This window comes from Penicillium expansum (genome assembly GCF_000769745.1).
Source record: "Penicillium expansum strain MD-8 chromosome Unknown contig35, whole genome shotgun sequence".
NCBI classification, from domain to species: Eukaryota; Fungi; Ascomycota; class Eurotiomycetes; order Eurotiales; family Aspergillaceae; genus Penicillium; species Penicillium expansum.
This window is the reverse complement of record NW_015971157.1, coordinates 117,613-135,700: the sequence shown is the minus strand read 5'-3', so window position 1 is coordinate 135,700 and position 18,088 is coordinate 117,613. Positions and strand designations below refer to the sequence as shown.

General features: G+C 49.9%; 5 protein-coding genes across 5 annotated transcripts; 2 read left to right on the top strand and 3 right to left on the bottom strand.

Annotated features, from left to right (window-relative positions):
- Window positions 1–945: 945 nt before the first annotated feature.
- On the bottom strand, window positions 946–7,828 carry PEX2_011100 (bifunctional carbamoylphosphate synthetase/aspartate transcarbamylase; the record flags this gene model as incomplete). Its single annotated transcript, XM_016738387.1, has 3 exons — window positions 946–1,002; window positions 1,056–7,051; window positions 7,135–7,828. 3 exons carry the CDS (start codon window positions 7,826–7,828, stop codon window positions 946–948), a joined length of 6,747 nt encoding a protein of 2,248 aa, XP_016603741.1.
- A 1,193-nt stretch (window positions 7,829–9,021) lies between these two features.
- PEX2_011090 (ion transporter) lies at window positions 9,022–12,437 on the top strand (the record flags this gene model as incomplete). Its single annotated transcript, XM_016738386.1, has 3 exons — window positions 9,022–9,283; window positions 9,343–10,343; window positions 10,404–12,437. The coding sequence occupies 3 exons, from the start codon at window positions 9,022–9,024 to the stop codon at window positions 12,435–12,437; spliced, it is 3,297 nt and encodes a 1,098-aa protein (XP_016603740.1).
- A 284-nt stretch (window positions 12,438–12,721) lies between these two features.
- Window positions 12,722–12,883, bottom strand: PEX2_011080 (uncharacterized protein; the record flags this gene model as incomplete). The annotated part of the gene is made up of 1 exon (XM_016738385.1): window positions 12,722–12,883. One exon carries the CDS (start codon window positions 12,881–12,883, stop codon window positions 12,722–12,724), a length of 162 nt encoding a protein of 53 aa, XP_016603739.1.
- Window positions 12,884–13,363: 480 nt separating this feature from the next.
- PEX2_011070 (Mg2+ transporter protein, CorA-like/Zinc transport protein ZntB) lies at window positions 13,364–14,617 on the bottom strand (the record flags this gene model as incomplete). Its single annotated transcript, XM_016738384.1, has 2 exons — window positions 13,364–14,259; window positions 14,518–14,617. The coding sequence occupies 2 exons, from the start codon at window positions 14,615–14,617 to the stop codon at window positions 13,364–13,366; spliced, it is 996 nt and encodes a 331-aa protein (XP_016603738.1).
- A 718-nt stretch (window positions 14,618–15,335) lies between these two features.
- On the top strand, window positions 15,336–17,906 carry PEX2_011060 (uncharacterized protein; the record flags this gene model as incomplete). Its single annotated transcript, XM_016738383.1, has 1 exon — window positions 15,336–17,906. The coding sequence occupies one exon, from the start codon at window positions 15,336–15,338 to the stop codon at window positions 17,904–17,906; it is 2,571 nt and encodes an 856-aa protein (XP_016603737.1).
- Between the last annotated feature and the right edge of the window lie 182 nt (window positions 17,907–18,088).

The window sequence follows — 18,088 nt, the reverse complement described above, 5'->3', positions numbered from 1 at the left end:
GTAATACTGTATATTGAACATAGACAAGAATATTTGTGCTTTTCTCCGTACAACCTTCGACATGAGGAAATTCACAAATGTACCAGCTAACCAATATAATACATCCTACCTGGGCTTCTTTGAGGTGATTACCAACGGTATATAGTACTTTCATCGTCATGCCAATCTGGTAGTGAAAGTATCTATAGATTTATCGGAAGTTGAAATGAGATACATAGTATGTCATGCGGCCTCTATACTTCACGATTTATGTTGGAGGACTTGTAGAATACGCAATTATGTAGCTTTTCGATCTTCAATTAGAATCCGATCTCGTCCTTTCAACCCCAATCTTGCTCATTTCCTTCTTATTGCCTCTATATCCATGATCTTATTCACTCTCTCTAGGGAAGATGGGGGGTTCTTTTTGGTGGGGAAGAATGGATGGTGTGCTACGTGTTCCAAACTTGAACATAAGTTCAAACATAGATGAATTAATGAATTATATTGAATTATATCGTCAGAGTTGGTATATAAGATGCAAGCCAAGTCCAGTCCCAATCCCAGTCCCAATCCCAATCCCAATCCCCAAGCCCCAGAAGATGCCAAGACAAAAAAAGAAAAAAGAAAAAAGAAAAAACACCCAAAATGGAAATGACCCCAAAATGACCCCAAATGACCCCAAAATAGAAACACACGACACACACATAACATACATAACACACATAACACATATGACACATAACACATAATATACACACATAGAAAGATAGACATACACTGAACGGGACCGTCAAATGAAACGGAGATTCATCTAATCTATACAGCGATGTATTCACGCTGCTTACGGAGTATCGAAAAACATAACTTTTCAAACAAAAAGGAAACACAAACGTCTCACATGAATCCATGGCGCTTTTGGATTCTCCTTTCCCAAATAATTATAATGGCAAAAGAGTTTTATATTCATGGCGCCAAGACAAGAGCAAGGAGAGCCATGCGGCAGTAGAGGCCGTAGCGCATCTATAACGTGGTTAGTATATTGTTCCATAAAGCGGGGGAAATTCAAAGCATACCTGGCGGAAGTAAGCAGCCCGCTGGTCGAAATCGACCTCCTCAGAGATCTCGGCATTGCGAGGCAGGGGGTGCATAACAACCATGTGGCTCTTGGCGTACTTGAGCAGAGCGTTGTCGATGACAAAGGTGTTCTTGAGACGCTCGTACTCGGAGAGATCGGTGAAGCGCTCCTTCTGCACACGGGTGGAGTACAGGATGTCGGAGCTGGCGACAATCTCAGGAGTCAGCTCCTCGGACTCGAGGACCAGCTGGCCAGAAGCAATGATCTGCTGGCGGACATCCTCGGGAAGAGCGAGAGCTTTGGGGGCAACAAGCTGGATGCGGACATCGTAGAACTGGAGCAGCTTGATGAGAGAGTGCACAGGGCGGCCGTACTTGAGGTCACCAGTGAAGGTGATGGTCAAGCCGGTGACAGTGCCCAGCTCCTCGCGGATGGTGAACAAGTCCAAGAAGGCTTGGGTGGGGTGCTCAAGGGCGCCGTTGCCACCGTTGATGACGGGAACCTGGGAGTATTTGGCGGAAATCTCGGTGCTGTTCGCGTCGGGGTGGCGCAGGACAACAGCGTCGCCGTAGCAGCCAAGAGTGCGGATGGTGTCCTGGAGGGTCTCGCCCTTCTGGGTAGAAGAGTGCTCAGTGGAGATGGCAATGGTGCGTCCACCGAGGCGCTGCATGGCGGCATCGAATGAGGCCGAGGTGCGAGTGGAGGGCTCGTAGAAGAGGGTAGTCAGGACACGGCCCTTCAGGAGGTCAAGAACGCCGTGGCGCTGGACACCAAGACGCATCTCCTGGGCGACGGTGAACAGCAGGTGCAGGTCGGCGCGAGAGAACTGGTTCACAGAGAGGATGTGCTTTCCACGGAAAGGTGAGCGGGAGAGCATGTCGGCCAGCGAGGGAGAGATCTGCGAGGAGGCGACGTAAAGGGGAGGACCAAGCTCGCCAACGGCCGGCACAGCGCTGTCCAGGGCCCGGAAGCGGCGGGCAGGAGTGCCAGAGATAGACGCGTGTCTATCAAGGGAACTCTCCGGGCGGGCCATGGGGGTCACGGGCTTCTGCACAGGCGAGGTGGGGACGATGCGGTGGGTGGACATGTCGGCACCCTTGACAGCATCCTTGGTGATTTCGCCATCGAGGCAAGTGGTCTTACCCTGGAAAACAACACGCTGAACGGAACCGCGCAGCGTCTTACCGTTGAATGGAGACCAGGCCTGGTGGGGGTTCTGGAAAACGTAGGGGCGGTCAACCTCGACCTCGAGCGAGCTGTCGACCTGGTCGTGCAGCTCAAAGATCTTCTTGGGGTTATCATAGAGACGAGCAGTGATGTCGTCAACGGTCAGACGGCCCTCTGCGACAGCGGTGAACAACAGAGGAATGGCCTCAGCGATACCGGCCTCGGGAGTGGCCTCCTTTCCAGCAAGCTGGAAGGGAAGGCTGCCAATGGCGAAGACGTCGATGGTGCTCATGTGGTCCCATAGAGCCTTCTGGTCCTCAACAGTGGGCAGGGAGCTGCAGGCCGGGAAATCCTCGCGAGAGAGGAAGAGGGAGTAGATGGAAACATCACATGTCACCTTCAGGCCCTTCTCCTTGCTCAGGGCGATGAGGCTGATATCCTCCTTAGAGGTAACACTCATGACGTGAATGTTACGGCTGTGAAGGCTGGCCAACAAAAGAATCGAGGCAAGATCTGTACTCTTGGCATCAGTGATCAGAGGCTTGCTCGAGGGCCAAGAGCTGAAGTGGTTGGTGACAGTGGCCACCTTGTTGATGTTGCCCGACAAGTGATTGAAGGGGACGAAGAGAGACCCAACCTCACCAGTCATCTGGATGATCTGGTCCGAGTTGGTGGCGGTGGCAGCAACAGAGATGTTGAAGTCGCAGAGCGCCTTGCCCTGAGCGTTCTGCTGGACAATCTTCAGGTCGCGGGACTCGGTGACCGAGCTGTCAACACCGACCGGCATCACACGGATCATGCTGAAACCGCCTGCAATCGAAGCCTTGGAAATGGTTTCGAAGTCGCTGGAACCAGGGGAAACCAGGTTGGGGACGAATGCAGCAATGTTGACCAGACCGGGGAGGACCACGGTGCGGTGGCTAGTCTGGTAATCGGCGGGAATGATGTTCAGAGGGAAGTGACGAGCAATAGCCTCGATCAAGATCTTCGCATTCTTGACGTTGGTGACCAGAGGGGTCTGGTAGTCAACAGCCATACGACGAGTACGGTAACCCTTAGACATGTAGTTGGCTGGGCGACGGAAGCGGTTGTTGGACGGCAAGTTGATGTACAAATCAATCAGGTTGTTGGACAAGTGCTGAGTGAGAGAGTACTCAGACTTCATGTCCTCCTCCTCGTGATCCGGAAGATGCTCGAGGTACTTGACAGGCACACCGTTCTCCTTGAGGAAATCAGCGGTACCAGCAGTGGCGAACAGGTTGTAATCGAGGTCGTGGAGCTTCTTGATCGAGGGAAGCATCTCAAGCTTCTCCTTGTAGGCACCAATGGAGAACAAAATGTTGCGGCGAGGAAGACGGAATCCAGTGGACAAGAGAGCCTTCAGGTAGGCCTCGTACTTATCACGACCGAAAGAGGCGACCTCACCAGTAGAGGCCATCTCCACACCCAGGACGGGGTCGGCACCGGACAGACGCGAGAACGAGAACTGAGGGACCTTGACACCGACATAGTCCTTGGGAACTGACACAGGGGGGTACTCCTGGAATGGAATTCCAAGCATGGCCTTGGTGGCCATCTCGATCAGATCAACACCCATGACCTTGGACACAAAGGGGAACGAACGCGAGGCACGAACGTTGCACTCGATGACCTTAATGTCATTATCCTTGGCAATGAACTGAATGTTGTAAGGACCAGTGACGTTCAGGGCATTACCAATCTTGCGAGTGGCCTCCTCGATACGACGGACGGTCTCCGGGCTTAGATCCTGGGGAGGCAAGATCAGAGTAGCGTCACCAGAGTGAACACCGGCGTTTTCAACGTGCTCAGAGATGAAGTGGCCAACCATAACACCGTTACGGGCAACAGCGTCCATCTCAATCTCCTTGGCGTTTTCAATGTACTTGGTGATAACAACAGGGTGCTCACGCGAGACATCGACAGCCTGGTTCAAGTAGCTGGCCAGATCATGCTCGGAATAGACAGTGTTCATAGCAGCACCAGAGAGCACGTATGAGGGACGGACCAGCACGGGGTAGCCGACCTTGTCACAGAAACCGCGGGCCTCATCAATGCTAGTCAGCTCCTTCCAAGCGGGCTGATCAACTCCGATACGATCCAACATGCGGGAGAACTTGTAACGGTTCTCAGCACCATCAATCATCTCGGGGGAGGTACCCAGAATGTTGACATTGAGGCGGTGAAGAGGCAGGGCAATGTTGTTAGGGGTCTGACCACCCATAGACATGATCACACCGCTAGAAGTCTCCAGCTGGTAAATATCCAGAACAGTCTCGAGGTTGATGTTCTCGAAGTAAAGACGATCAGCCTCATCATAATCGGTACTGACAGTCTCCGGGTTGTAGTTGACCATGATAGTCTTGTGACCCTGCTCGCGGAGCGTACGAATGGTACGCACGGAACACCAATCGAATTCGACCGAGGAACCAATACGGTAGACACCAGAACCCAGAACCATGATACCGTGATCGTCGAAAGTCAGATCATGCTGGGAAGCATTGTAGGTAAGGTAGAGGTAGTTGGTCACAGCTGGGAACTCGGCGGCGACGGTATCAATCTGCTTCACGATAGGCGTAATACCAGCCTCAACACGCATGCGGCGAACAGCAAGCTCGTTGGAGTCCAAGAAGTTGGCAAGCTGGCGATCGGAGAAACCGAGCTGCTTGGCCTGGCGGATCATAGGCACAGGCACGGAGGTAGCATTGAAAGTGGACATGGACTTGCCGAAGTCGCTGAGGCCCTTGAGGCGGGTGAGGAACCACTTGTCAATGTTGGTGAGCTTCCAGATGTCATCAACAGTGTAACCGGTGGCCATGGCATTAGCAATGGCAAACAGACGCTGGTCAGAGGGAGTCTGGAGCTCGCCCTTGATGGACATAAGGGCATCGGACTCGTTGAAACCAAGGTTGTGGAAATCAACTGAGCGAATGGCCTTCTGGATAGCTTCCTCGAAGGTTCTGCCAATGCTCATAACTTCACCGACACTCTTCATGGAGGAACCAAGCTGAGTAGACACGCGAGTGAACTTCTTCAGATCCCAACGAGGGATCTTGACCACGCAGTAGTCAAGCGAAGGTTCGAAGCAGGCGCAAGTGGACTTGGTGACCGAGTTCTTGATCTCATTCAGGGGAATACCAAGACCCAACTTGGCAGCAATGAAGGCAAGAGGGTATCCGGTAGCCTTGGAGGCCAGGGCGGAGGATCGAGACAGACGAGCGTTGACCTCAATGATGCAGTACTCCCTTGAGAAGGGGTTGAGGGCATACTGAATGTTACATTCACCGACAACGCCGAGGTGGCGAATGACGTTGACTGCGGTGGTTCGGAGCATGTTGTAGTCCTCGTCTGAGAGGGTCTGGGAAGGAGCCACGACAATGGAGTCACCGGTGTGAATACCAAGGGGATCGAAATTTTCCATGTTGCAGACAGTGATGCAGTTGTCCTGGGCATCACGAACAACCTCGTACTCAATTTCCTTCCAGCCCTTCATACTACGCTCAATCAGAACCTGGGGGCTGACGGCCAGAGCCTTGGTGCAGAGATCCCTGAGCTGATCCATGTTCTCTGCGAAACCACTGCCTAGACCACCAAGAGCATAGGCGGCACGAACAATGACGGGGAAACCAATGTCCTCGACGACGCGCAGGGACTCCTCGATGGTGGAAGCAGAAGCAGACTTAGCGCACTTCTCGTTGATGGAATCCATGCTGCGAGCGAACAGCTCACGATCCTCGGTAGTAATGATAGTATCAATAGGGGTACCGAGAACCTTGACACCGAGCTCTTCGAACTCGTCCTTGAGCTGGATACCGACTGACAGGGCAGTCTGGCCACCGAAAGTGACGTAGATGGCATCGGGACGCTCGTGCTTGATGACCTTGCGGACGAACTCGGCGTTGACGGGCAGGAAGTAAACCTTGTCAGCCAGACCCTTGGAGGTCTGAATGGTGGCAATGTTGGGGTTGATCAAAATGGTGTAGATACCCTCTTCCTTCAAAGCCTTAATGGCTTGACTACCGGAGTAATCGAATTCTCCAGCCTGACCAATGCTGAGACCACCGGAACCAAGAACCAGAACCTTCTTGACCGAGACTCTGGGGGCAGCCAGGATGTTATCGGCCTTGGCGCCGCCGGGGAAAGAGACGGGCAGGTTGAGGGCCTCAGGGGAGGCAATGGTAGACTGGATGGTGTTGATGAACACATCAAACAGGTACTCAGTATCCCGGGGGCCGGGTGTGCTCTCGGGGTGGAATTGAACACTGAAGAAGGGGCGGCTGGTGTGACGAATACCCTCGTTACTGCCATCATTGGCGTTCACAAAGAGCTCTTCCCATCCGTTCTGAAGGCTACTAGCATCCACAGCATAACCGTGGTTCTGAGAAGTGATGTGGCACTTGCCAGAGAGCATGCTTGTGCAGGGGATGTTGTGACCGCGGTTACCGAACTTCATCTTGGTAGTCTGAGCACCGACGGCGCGAGCAATCAACTGGTGACCCAGGCAGATACCGAAGACGGGAGTACGAGCATCCTCGAACATCTTGGCCAGGTTCTTAGTGGTAACGGTCAGAGTCGCGGGATCACCAGGACCGTTCGACACGAACAGACCGTCGAAATCCTTTCCAGCAAGGGTGGGGAAATCGTAGTCCCATGGCACAACCAGAACCTCCACACCGCGAGCAAGCAAACAACGCAGTTGGTTATACTTCATACCGACATCCAAGCACAGGACGCGGACTCCACGGCCCGAGGGGTGTTTGAGGGCGACATCGGCGGGAGGTGTGAATAGGCGAGGTTCGCGAATGGAGACTGTAAGAGAAGAAAAGAAATCATGTCAGAAACCAAGTCCTCGTTTGCTTCTTTCACTGTCATCGGTTTGGTAGGTAACTCACCCTCAGCGACGAGGTTCTTTGTGTTAGGATCCACCCATTCGGTCTCCTCGAAGTGTGACTTCCAGTCGACACCGGCGGTACCATCAACATCGGGGGTAGAGCCGGACTTTTGCAGGAGCATGCGACCCAGCATGCTACCGGTCTGACGAAGACGCTTGGTCAAAGCACGAGTGTCGACACCGTGCATGGCCGGGATGCCCTCGGACTTGAGCCAATCGCCCAGGGAGGACTTGGCCAAGAAGTGTGAGAAATCCTCACCGGCGTAGGATGCCACCACCAGCGCCGCAATGTGAATCTGACTGGATTCGAAGTGTTTGGGCAAGTCCTTCAGGAGCTCACACATCTCATCATGCGAAGGCACACCGTAGTTACCCACGAGCGGGAAAGTGACGACCAAGATTTGGCCGCGGTATGAGGGATCGGTGATGGACTCGGGGTAACCGACCATACCAGTCTGGAAGACCAATTCACCCGAGATGCTCTTTTCAGCACCAAAGTTGTAACCTTGGTACACAGTGCCATCTGCGAGTTCGAGGGCAGCCAACCGGTCTGAGCCACCCCGGACTGGGATGGAGGCTGGCTTGATCACTCCACTGACAGAATCCATGTTGGGTAGGGTCTCTGGGTAACCGACTACACTACCAAGGTGAGGGCTGGTAGGCAGAGCTGGGTCCTCAAGGGCATTGGGAGACATCGTAATTGGTGTGAGGGAACAAGTCCTCTCGAGGGACGATCTAGTGCGAGCAGGTCACTCTAGTTCATCTGCGAGATTTGCTTTGTTTGAATTGCAAGGAGGGAAAAAGACCGCAGAATGGGAGTATAGGTATAAAATAAAGAAAAGAAAGAAAAGAAATTGCTTTGCTGCAACCAGCTGTGGAGGAGGAAGAGAGGAAAAAAAACGAGTTCGGCAGAAAATATTTTCATGCAAAAAGCTTTTTCTGGCCCCACTTTATTCTGTTTTCGGTCAATCAGGTTTACCGCAGAGATTTTCCGAAGTTGGTCTAATTTCTATTATGACTCTTATTGAAAAAAAAAAACATTGTATTGTATATATATGGTGTGTATATGGTCAATTGACAAGTTTGGTGGATTTTATGTAAATTTGAAATTTTTTTTTTCTCTTATACGGAGTATACATGCAGGCTTATTACACATAATGCAATGCACGGGCAGTGGGCCGATAACCGATATCATATATTGATGTGGGCAGTCCACGGGTCCGTATATATATATATATATATATATACACCACATTCAATGTTGTTTATATAATAGAAGAACAGTGTTAGATATAGATTATTCCAAGACATCACTTCTAGCGTTTCATCTCAAAAATAAAGGGGTTGTACAATGCAAATCATCCCTTCTATGTTGCACTTGTGGCGAATCTTTCTGACCTATCGAGTTCTGTTATATGTAGGCATTCTGTATGTACATCCTCTGCACATATATGTAGTGTTGAACAGGATTCATATCCCCCCCCCCAAAAAAAAAACATCAATATCCCTTGAAGTTGAAGGAAACAATACCTCATAGTCTCATAGTTCAAGGATGTAAACATATATCTAGGTAACCTTGGAAAGATTGAAATATAACAAAATAAGCTTACCAGGCTTACAAGGGGGTGAACCGGGGTTATCAGTACAATGACGTGGGTTGATCGTAGTGGAAGCTTAGATTTTCCCACCCCCCCTAACACTATCTTTGGGACTAAATTAATCCCGCTTTGGCCTGGACTTTAAACAAACCTTGAACTTCTTGCTTTGCTTTGCTCTTTTCCTTCTTTCTTTGATTTTTTCGCGTCGCGTTTGACTCCGCAATGCTCTAAACATCCAACCCTCCCAACCACTTCAGTTATGCCGATTTAAGCCCTGAAATTTCCTCGCCATGTTCGCCTCGCTGCTTCGTCCAAAGCGCCATCGCGGGCAGGTCGAGCAGTCCCCATTCTCGACCCCCTCCCCGTGGTTTCGCACTGCGCATAACAACTCGCGACGCGTCCCCCGAGCCGATGAAAGCAGCGACGATGCGCCAGAGCTTCAGGAAATCGATGAAGAGGATATGGACCAGGACTGGGATGAGGAGGAAGAGGAAGAGGATGGACCACTCGAATCTACCCCTCTACTGCCTATGTTCTCTGCGTCGCATTTGGGTACGAAGAAGATCCTTGGTGTACGATGTGTACGGTGGACAATTGACCGATGTGATTAGATGCGCTGCCTGTTTACAACATCACCCACGCGATACGTCCCTTGATAGCTTCCCGCTGTGAGACCACCCTAACATGGGACCAATTACGCTCGCCGCAGGTCTCTCAGTTCTTAATCAAGCCAATCCTGCAAAAGATCATGTCGACCCACTTTTCGCGCGCGACCCTCTATGCATTGATGGCCAATTGTTTGCAATTCGAGAGAGAAGTACACCTAAGTCCAGGGAACAGCGGGGCAAATCAAACACGGGCAATGGTTAGTGAACTGCTAGCGATAAAACTATTGCGGGAATACTCGACCCGAGAGTTGATCGATGCGCTATCCTACGAGTTCTATCCACTCCAGGGCCAGGATCAATCAACAGCACTAGTCACTGGACCCCAGCGGAAACGGGTGGTTGCTGCCCGTGTCTCATGCTTGGAGGTCGCTATTCGCTCGCAGGCCAAGCGGTTCTTGGCCCATCCTGTCGTGGTGCAACAATTAGAGGCTATATGGGCGGGGACGGTTGTCTTTCATTCTGCCGCCGACAGTCTCCATCGTTCTGTGAACATGAACCAAGGTGGAAACCTAGATTATGGGGCAACAATGGATTCCAATGGGGACCTTGCAACCGACTCCGCCAATAAGACACTTAGGCGATCAGTGACAATCTACAACCCTCGGGATGCATCATTATTCAAATTATCGCGGCTGAGAGTGCCGCGCTATCGACAGTTTCTTTCCACCCTATCCTTTGCAGTACTCTTGGGACTGTTCCTGGCTGTTCTGGAACAGCGAAGCCGCAGGATCACATCCCTTGAGATTGTATTCTGGTTTTGGAGTGCCGGATTCATGCTCGATGAAGTTGTTGGGTTCAATGAGCAAGGCTTTAGTCTTTATCTGATGAGCTTTTGGAATCTGTTCGACGTCGGGATTCTGCTATTGCTCTTCGCATACTATTGCCTGAGGATATACGGCACATTCCTGACCTACCCGAGAAGCCAATTCATCGCCGATCAAGCCGTAGGTTTTTCTATCTTTACGAAGGCTCTTCTATTCACGGTATTTGCTAATTCATTTCAGTTTGATGTTCTTACGGCTACAGCTCCCTTGCTTTTTCCGAGGTTGTTCTCCATATTGGATCATTACCGCTACTTCTCCCAACTCCTCATTGCTTTCCGAATAATGGCATCGGATCTGATTGCCGTCTTCGTACTCATCGTCATTTCTTGCTCTGGCTTTTTTGTCTCTTTCTTATACTTTGGAGACAACAAGTCCCCCAAGGTGGTGGCTTATGGTTTGTTCCAGATGCTGATGGGATTTACGCCAACCGCATGGGCAATGTGGGATGAATACAACTTTTTAGGAAGAACGATCCTGACGGTTTTCCTATTCATCTGTCACTTTGTCGTTGTTACTATCTTGATCACGGTTCTGACCAACTCCTTTATGAGAATTGTCCAGAACGCAAATCAAGAACATCAGTTTTTGTTCGCTGTCAATACCATCTCGATGGTTAAGTCTGATGCCTTATTCTCCTATGTGGCACCAACAAACATCATTGCCTGGCTGGTAACACCATTCCGAAATCTGATGCCGTTTCGTGAATTCATTCGGCTCAACCGGACCATTATCAAGATAACTCACTTACCCATATTGTTCACAATTTGCCTCTATGAGAAGACAATCCTCAGTTCTCGAGTCGTTCAGCCGATGGATTTGATCGAACCTACCTCGCAAAATGAAACTCCAGCTCATGACCAGAAATGGCAGCCTAGTCGATTCCGTGGTTTCAGCACCAGTGCATCGGTTTTTAGGCGAGAGCCCTCTGTGGCAACATACCAGAAGGATCGAGCGTTGGAGGAAGTGTTTCGACGCCCATACAGTGAGGATCGAATCCGAGGGCCACCGAGTACTGTGCATGAACGCCAGACCAATAACGTCATCAAAGACTGGATGCAGGAGATTGGCTCTGGACCAGCCAATGGCCCCGATGATGGGGATTCGTTAGTTGTGGACCAACAGGGGATGCACCGGCAACGACCGAAATTTCCATTCCGGACTAGATTGGCCAACCAACCTCGAAACTTTACCGAAACGACCCGATCAGTTGCTTCGAATCCTGAGGACCGAACAAGCTGCGTTACAAGCCCAGTCATACGGCCTCGGCGTACAAGACCCTCTATCTCACCCACTCAGAAACGACACCTCTCCCATCATACAGACATGGAGGGTGATGATGAACTTACCAGCAATGATGGTGACTCAAATGACGACAAGCCCTCGCCCCAAGGGTCCACTGGCGAGACAGCTGACTCGGTTGGAGGCGCAGAGAAACCCTCGCCCAAGTTCTACAGCTCTCGTCCATCTACGGCAAGAATCATCTCGCGTCGCAACAGCCCTACACGTCGTATCAGGCATACGCGGAATGCTTCTGGGATCACCATGCTTTACAATCCCGTTGGATCTCCAAATGAAGAGACAGAAGGCCGCGTCACACCTACACGGCCAGATGCCGATTCCTCCGATGGAGAATCCGTCCCTATCGCGTCTACCTCAGTAGACCAGGGTACCATGAAGCGTCACATTCTAGTTGCACCTCGTTCTAGAAATCCGACAATTGGACTCAATCATATGTCCGTCCCCGAGATGGACAGTGTCTACCTATCTGATCGGCCCACGGGGACACGACCTCGGTCATCCCTTCTCTTCGATCTAGGATCCGACCTAGGCGACAACAAGGCCGTGGCTGGTGGCTTCACCGGTCCCCTTCCGTCTAGTTTCCAGACCCAACTAGGCTTTGCCCCTCCCGTTATTCGTCGTGAAGCCCCAACCCAAACCCAAGACATGCTCAGCAAGTTGGTTCTAGCTCGCATGAACAACATCGAAGAAGGATTCCGTGAGGTGATCAAAGAATTCAAAGATCTCCGCCGCAGTGAGTCCAGTCGCAGTCCAAGCCGACCCGATGAGTCCCGGGGGGCTACACGCGAGAAAAAGAAGCGTGACAAGAAAGACACAAAGAAGAAAAGTATCAACTCGCCCGGAAGTCGGCCTGGCAGTGGTGGAAGCCCACTCAAAGGAAATGGACCCGGTGATGATACCCTGCCATCTACCTAACTGTTTAGTACATTCTGCCTTGTGGTGGTAACACCGTGTAAAAACTCCTGTAAATTCTTTGGGAGGTTTATTTTGCTTTCCGGATATCTGGTTTTGACCTGGCGTGTTGGCTTTTGTTTTGCGATACCAGATACCATCTCATTCGGGGGTAAATAATGGCTTCAACGTTCAATGGATATTCATCAGTCTACACATGAGTACATGACATGTTCATATTCCTGACTTTCTATCCAATTCAATGCTCGATTTCCTAGTGTAGTCCATTCTCTTAGATGCAATGCCCATTAAACGCTTCCTCTGGGCACTTGATATCCCTTTCGAGGCGGGCGGGCAGTATGTCCAAATGTTTCGCCTTGCTCTGTTTGACCAGACTCGCCACCCCGGAACGCCGCTATCTCTTCCTTCGTATTGAGCGTGCCTCGCTGGGGAGCTAGAAGACGGAACATCAGCAATGTACCACTGATGACCCCGAAGACGCTTAGTAGGGCGATATTGCGAGATCTAATTTTCTTGTGTTAAACCAGACGGACATCTACTCATCAGGCAGATACTGACTTCATCGGTTTCCGACCTTGATAAACAGCTTCTGTTATAGTAGCCATGATGGGGTGTAGATCGGGTTGTTTTGGATAGCGCAAGTTGCTTCGAGAAATTCAATTGTTCAAAGTCTCCATATAAAATTCCTGCACTAGATATCTATAGGGGGGGGAAAATAGAATGACATTGACATGACCACATGGTGATTAATAGTATCCGCCACTTCTCGCAGATCTTCCCAAGGTCTCTTCTTCTTGATATCTTGTTCTTTAAAGGTTGCAGTAGTTGTAATAATTGCATTAAATCAATGGATGCGGGAAGTGTGTAGCTTCTATCTTTCTTTCTTGCCCGCCTCCCCCTCCCTCCCCCATCGGCGACTGTTCGAAGATTTATACATGTTCTTTGGGGCTAGGAATTACCGTTGGCTGATGATGCAAGCTGGGGGAGATTTTATGCCAGTACTGCCAAATCATGACTGTAGCAATGGTTGTTGGAATAGCAACCACCCAGTAGAGCCAAAACTTGTTCGACATGCCCCAGCCATTGTCCCCACACTGGAAGAATGACATGCTAAAAATCGACGAGATAAAGGTAGGTGGGAGAAAGGCTAGCGTGACAAATGCGATCGTCTTCATGGCCGAATTATCGATCTGTGCGGCCCGACCTATCTCCACAGAGGTTGCCGCACTAGCCTGGGCGACAGTATTGAAGGCTAGTTGGATCTCGTTCTGAAGCCGTTTCTCGTTGGAGACGGAGCGATGGCGTAGATTTGCGATATAGCCCCGAAAGAATTCTAGTTGATTCCGGATATCTTCGCCTGCGCCGAAGTATGACTCTTTCCGTTTTGGTCTCATGTAGAGAGTATAGTGCTTTAGGATAGTCTCGATATTCTGCACCGAGACATCTAGATTCTCGTTGACATGTATAGCGTGGCGGGCAATGTCATGCATTCTCCTGTAATTCGGTCGTTGGGCTATATCTGGATTCGTCTCTTTTTCAATCGCCCTCACTTGATTACGGATAGCCCAAACGGCGGCCTCTTCGAGATCGGCTATAATCTCGAACACGTGCGAGTATGGCCAGAATGGAATCCTCAATTGAGACTCCGACAGAGTTGAATCTGATAGCGACTCGAGAATTGACTCCTGAACGGACGGTTTCGGATCGAAAAGAAGCAGGAATGTCTGATTAGTGGACGCCACCCATCGGGTGAAGATGTTCAGCTTGGTCCACTGGTACTCCAAATTGCCCTCGATCTGTTTTATTTCGAAATAAGCCCATGTATCTATATCAGTTAGGACTTTTCAGTTCAGGCTCCAGGGCTGGTGTAGTTACTAAAGCCTGTAACAATCCCTGCTTGACGGGTTGTTTCACAACCAAAATATCCATTAGATGTCTTGTAGGCAGTAGACCACCATTTTCCAGGCATCTGAAATGTTTGGATTAATGCATTCCGACATCGCTGGCATGTACGAATCTTGTTTGCGCTTGCGAATCTGTTGACATTAGCGGTGTAGAGGAATATAAGAAATATTCGACTCACATGATGCATATCTGAGCGTCCGGAGTGATGGAGGGTTTTTCGGTGTAATCTGGGCTTTGGAAATATCCAGGATAAGCTTGACTCGGGTGCCAAATCCCATCTAACAGTTTCGTAAGCTTTGATGTTCGGAGCTTTAAGTGGTAAGACAAACCTTGTCCACACTGTGATAGTACCAGACTTGGACATGAACAGCTAATTCCACCCATAGTAAGAGAAATGTGGATTAAAAAGATGAACATTACGAGACACAGCGAGGCTAAGTACTCGGTAGGCACAGCCCCACGGATCCACATCATAGTATGTACTAACTATGTACGTCTCTGCCCAGGTGAGCCCGACTGAAATCGACTCAGCCCGACTTCACCTTCACAAGCCAGCGGATGTCTAGTAAGTATGCCTTTAAAAAAGTTTAGGAAATTTGAAATTTGAACAATATTTGAACTATTCCATGCATTTTTCATTTTCCTACTCTATTTTTTGCGATCAATATGAATATACCAATATACCAATATCTAAAAAGAAGATGTATCTGAGAAGATATAGAAAAGATATAGAAAAGATACCAAGGCCTCCCAATGTTGTTACTTAGCGCACTGGTATATACCTGCCCAGGTGTTTTCCAGGGTTGGTCAGGCAGCAGAGCCTCATTCCCCCATTTCCCCACAGCCTCCCTTCTTCTTCTTCTTCTTCTTCTCCTCCACTTAGTCAACTATTACTATAACATTCCCCATATTCTTTACTTAACTATCACCTTATTCTCTAGTCATCTGCATCCTCATCTCATCTTCTCATAGTGACCTCTTCAAGCTCTATCTAAAATGGAGCTACCTCCCCACCCTCCAGGCCCCACACCTCGGGGAGAAATTGAAACTCTTCTACTCTTACAGCAACAGCAAAATAAACCCGACAGTGACACTACGATCGAATCTGACACGGTCACAAACCCTACAAACACCCCCGATACCCCTACAACGTTCCCAACAAGTCCTATGGATTCTCAGGAATCACTCTTTAACCTAACAGCAATGCCATTTCTACTTCTTCTCCATGGTGCAGATACTCTGGTGTTCATTGACCCTTCTCCGGAGACAATCCGAGCCAGGTCGCCTTTTCCCGCGCAGACTGTTCCTCATCGCATCCACAGTGAGAAATTGTTGGCCACAGGCTCGGCCTACTTCAAACGACTCTTCAATCCACAAATGCAGATCCGGGTCCGAAAGCGACGCAGCTTGACTGGCAAGCTTCCAGATGGGATTCAATACGTCTTGGATCTCACACCCCCAACCCTGGAAGAAGATGCAGTCATATTTCTAACCGAGCTTTCGTGCCCTATGAGCATCAGGACCTGGGCCTCAAAACAGAATATGTGGAGCCTGCCGTGCTCGTGTGTTGGGGGGCAAGATGACTTGGAACCTTTCGAGCACCTTAGTCAATTCTCTACAACATCGCCTGAGCTTGGGGCCAATGGTCATTCCGACCATCTTGAGTCTTTGAGAAATGATCTGATTGAAGCTCCATTTGAACCGCAGGACCATTTTCCGGAATCACGGCCTGAAACAGTAGAGCAGAAAGGCTTGCCAGTGGAATACTCAGCCTGCCGTCATCGTGAAGGCATTGAGCACATTCTCCACGTCCTGGAAGGACTAAACCCTAAAATAGACACTCCTTGCAAGATGTGGACCTTTTTTGCCCTCGCCAAAATATTCGACGTGGCTACAGTGCCGGCCATCTGCGACCACATCATTTCATGGTTCTACGAGCTCAACAACACTCGGTTTATCGAACTCCATCCCGAGGTAGCATATCGAGTGGCATGCGGTATCAGAACCCCCTGCCTTTGCCGAGATGCTTTTGTTGAATTGGTTGGGGATGAAGCACTGCTGTACCTGATTCGGGCCACACGTTTTAAACCAATCGGGTCCATGAAAGACTTGGTACGGAGCCGAATCTCCGATATTCTAGACGACACCGAGGTGCAGCGTATAGAATATGCCAGCAAGAGTTTCGGAGACTACGTTGTTCGGTGCTTCTTACAGTTGACCGGGAGTGAAATGCCCTGGTTGGCGCACATTGTTGAGTTCCAGAAGCTTACCCGCCATGTTCAACTTTATCCTGCAGATCAAGGAATCATACGTCAATTAGTCATGACGCTGAAGGAATTCATTCGAGGCCGCATATACGGGGCTTTGATCAAGGGAAGAGACACAAATCGCTCATTCCATGTGGCTCCAAACTTGGTGAGATCCGAAAACCCATACCACCGATGGGGCATAGACAAGGGATTTGTCCTTCAGCGATTGATTGGGGAAAGCTTCTGGGGGGCGCTAGCATTGCTGGACCTCTATCAAGATGAAGTACCTCGTCTAGAATCTCATTTTTCCATAGCGGAAATCGGTAATGGCTCACTGGCCTTTGGTACCGAAACCGCAGCAAGGATTCGTCAAGTGTCGCCTCGTGAAGTTCGCCAGATGATCCACGTGTTTAACCAAGCGGTTAGAACTAGGGCTCAGGCTCGTCATGAGGAAGAGACTCTGGCCGCGCGACATGCGGGTGGGCATGTTGCGATGGAGGTGACTATTAACGTCCGGAAGTCACAATCCAGAAATGAGGTTGACAGCACCTCCAACGGCTTTTTTCTCAATCCCATTCCTGCTCCCACCCCTAATCCATGTATTCCCCCTGTACCCCCAATGCCACCAAAACCAGACATTTCAGCAGACATGTTCAACGAAAAGACATTCAAGGATGAGGTTCACTCTTTCTTGAGACAATACGCACTAGAGATGTTGCAGCAACCCGGCCCATCCACCATGCGACACGAAGTCACGGATACCCTAACCTGCCTCACATACAATGAATTCCAGTACCTACCTCTATGGGCGGGTGGCAATGACGATGAGACGGGAGGTGTTTTCACCGACTTGATCATTCCTGCCATGGATGTTGGTGGATTCTCAGCTCCCGGTCCCGCCGTGCACATTGGCAGTGTAGCCTCAACCAATGATTCTCTCAGTGAGATTGGGCTTAGTGACGCCCAAAGCACCATTTATGGCGCATCTCACAACGCCACCTACAGTCACGCGTCGGATATCATGTCTGTGGACTCTACCGATTATTCTCAGTTTAAACCCGAAAATCAGAATCATGAGAGCCATGATGACATGCAGTCAGAAGCTTACATGGAGATAACCGAGTATGATGATGAGATATCATCCCTGGATCTTGGTCTAACTACCAACGATGGTGAATACGAAACACAGAGCGATGGTCCCGTTACCGTAGATATGGGTTCGCCCGGGCTTTCTTTTGCTAGTATCTCTGAGAATATCGAAATGGAGAAGGTGGAGAACGAAGATAATGACACCGAGTTCGAATTCGTCGATGTTTAAAATACCCCGTTGGATTTCCTTTTCAATTCTTTTTCTTTTCGACTGGAGTTAAAGAAGCAGAATGTTTGCACAAGAAAGGGCATCGCTCAAAATGGAATTCAAGTCACTTTCTCTCTTTTGCATCTGTACGAACTGCCCAAATACAAGGCATTGAATCTCCCCCAAGGTACTATGTATGTTGT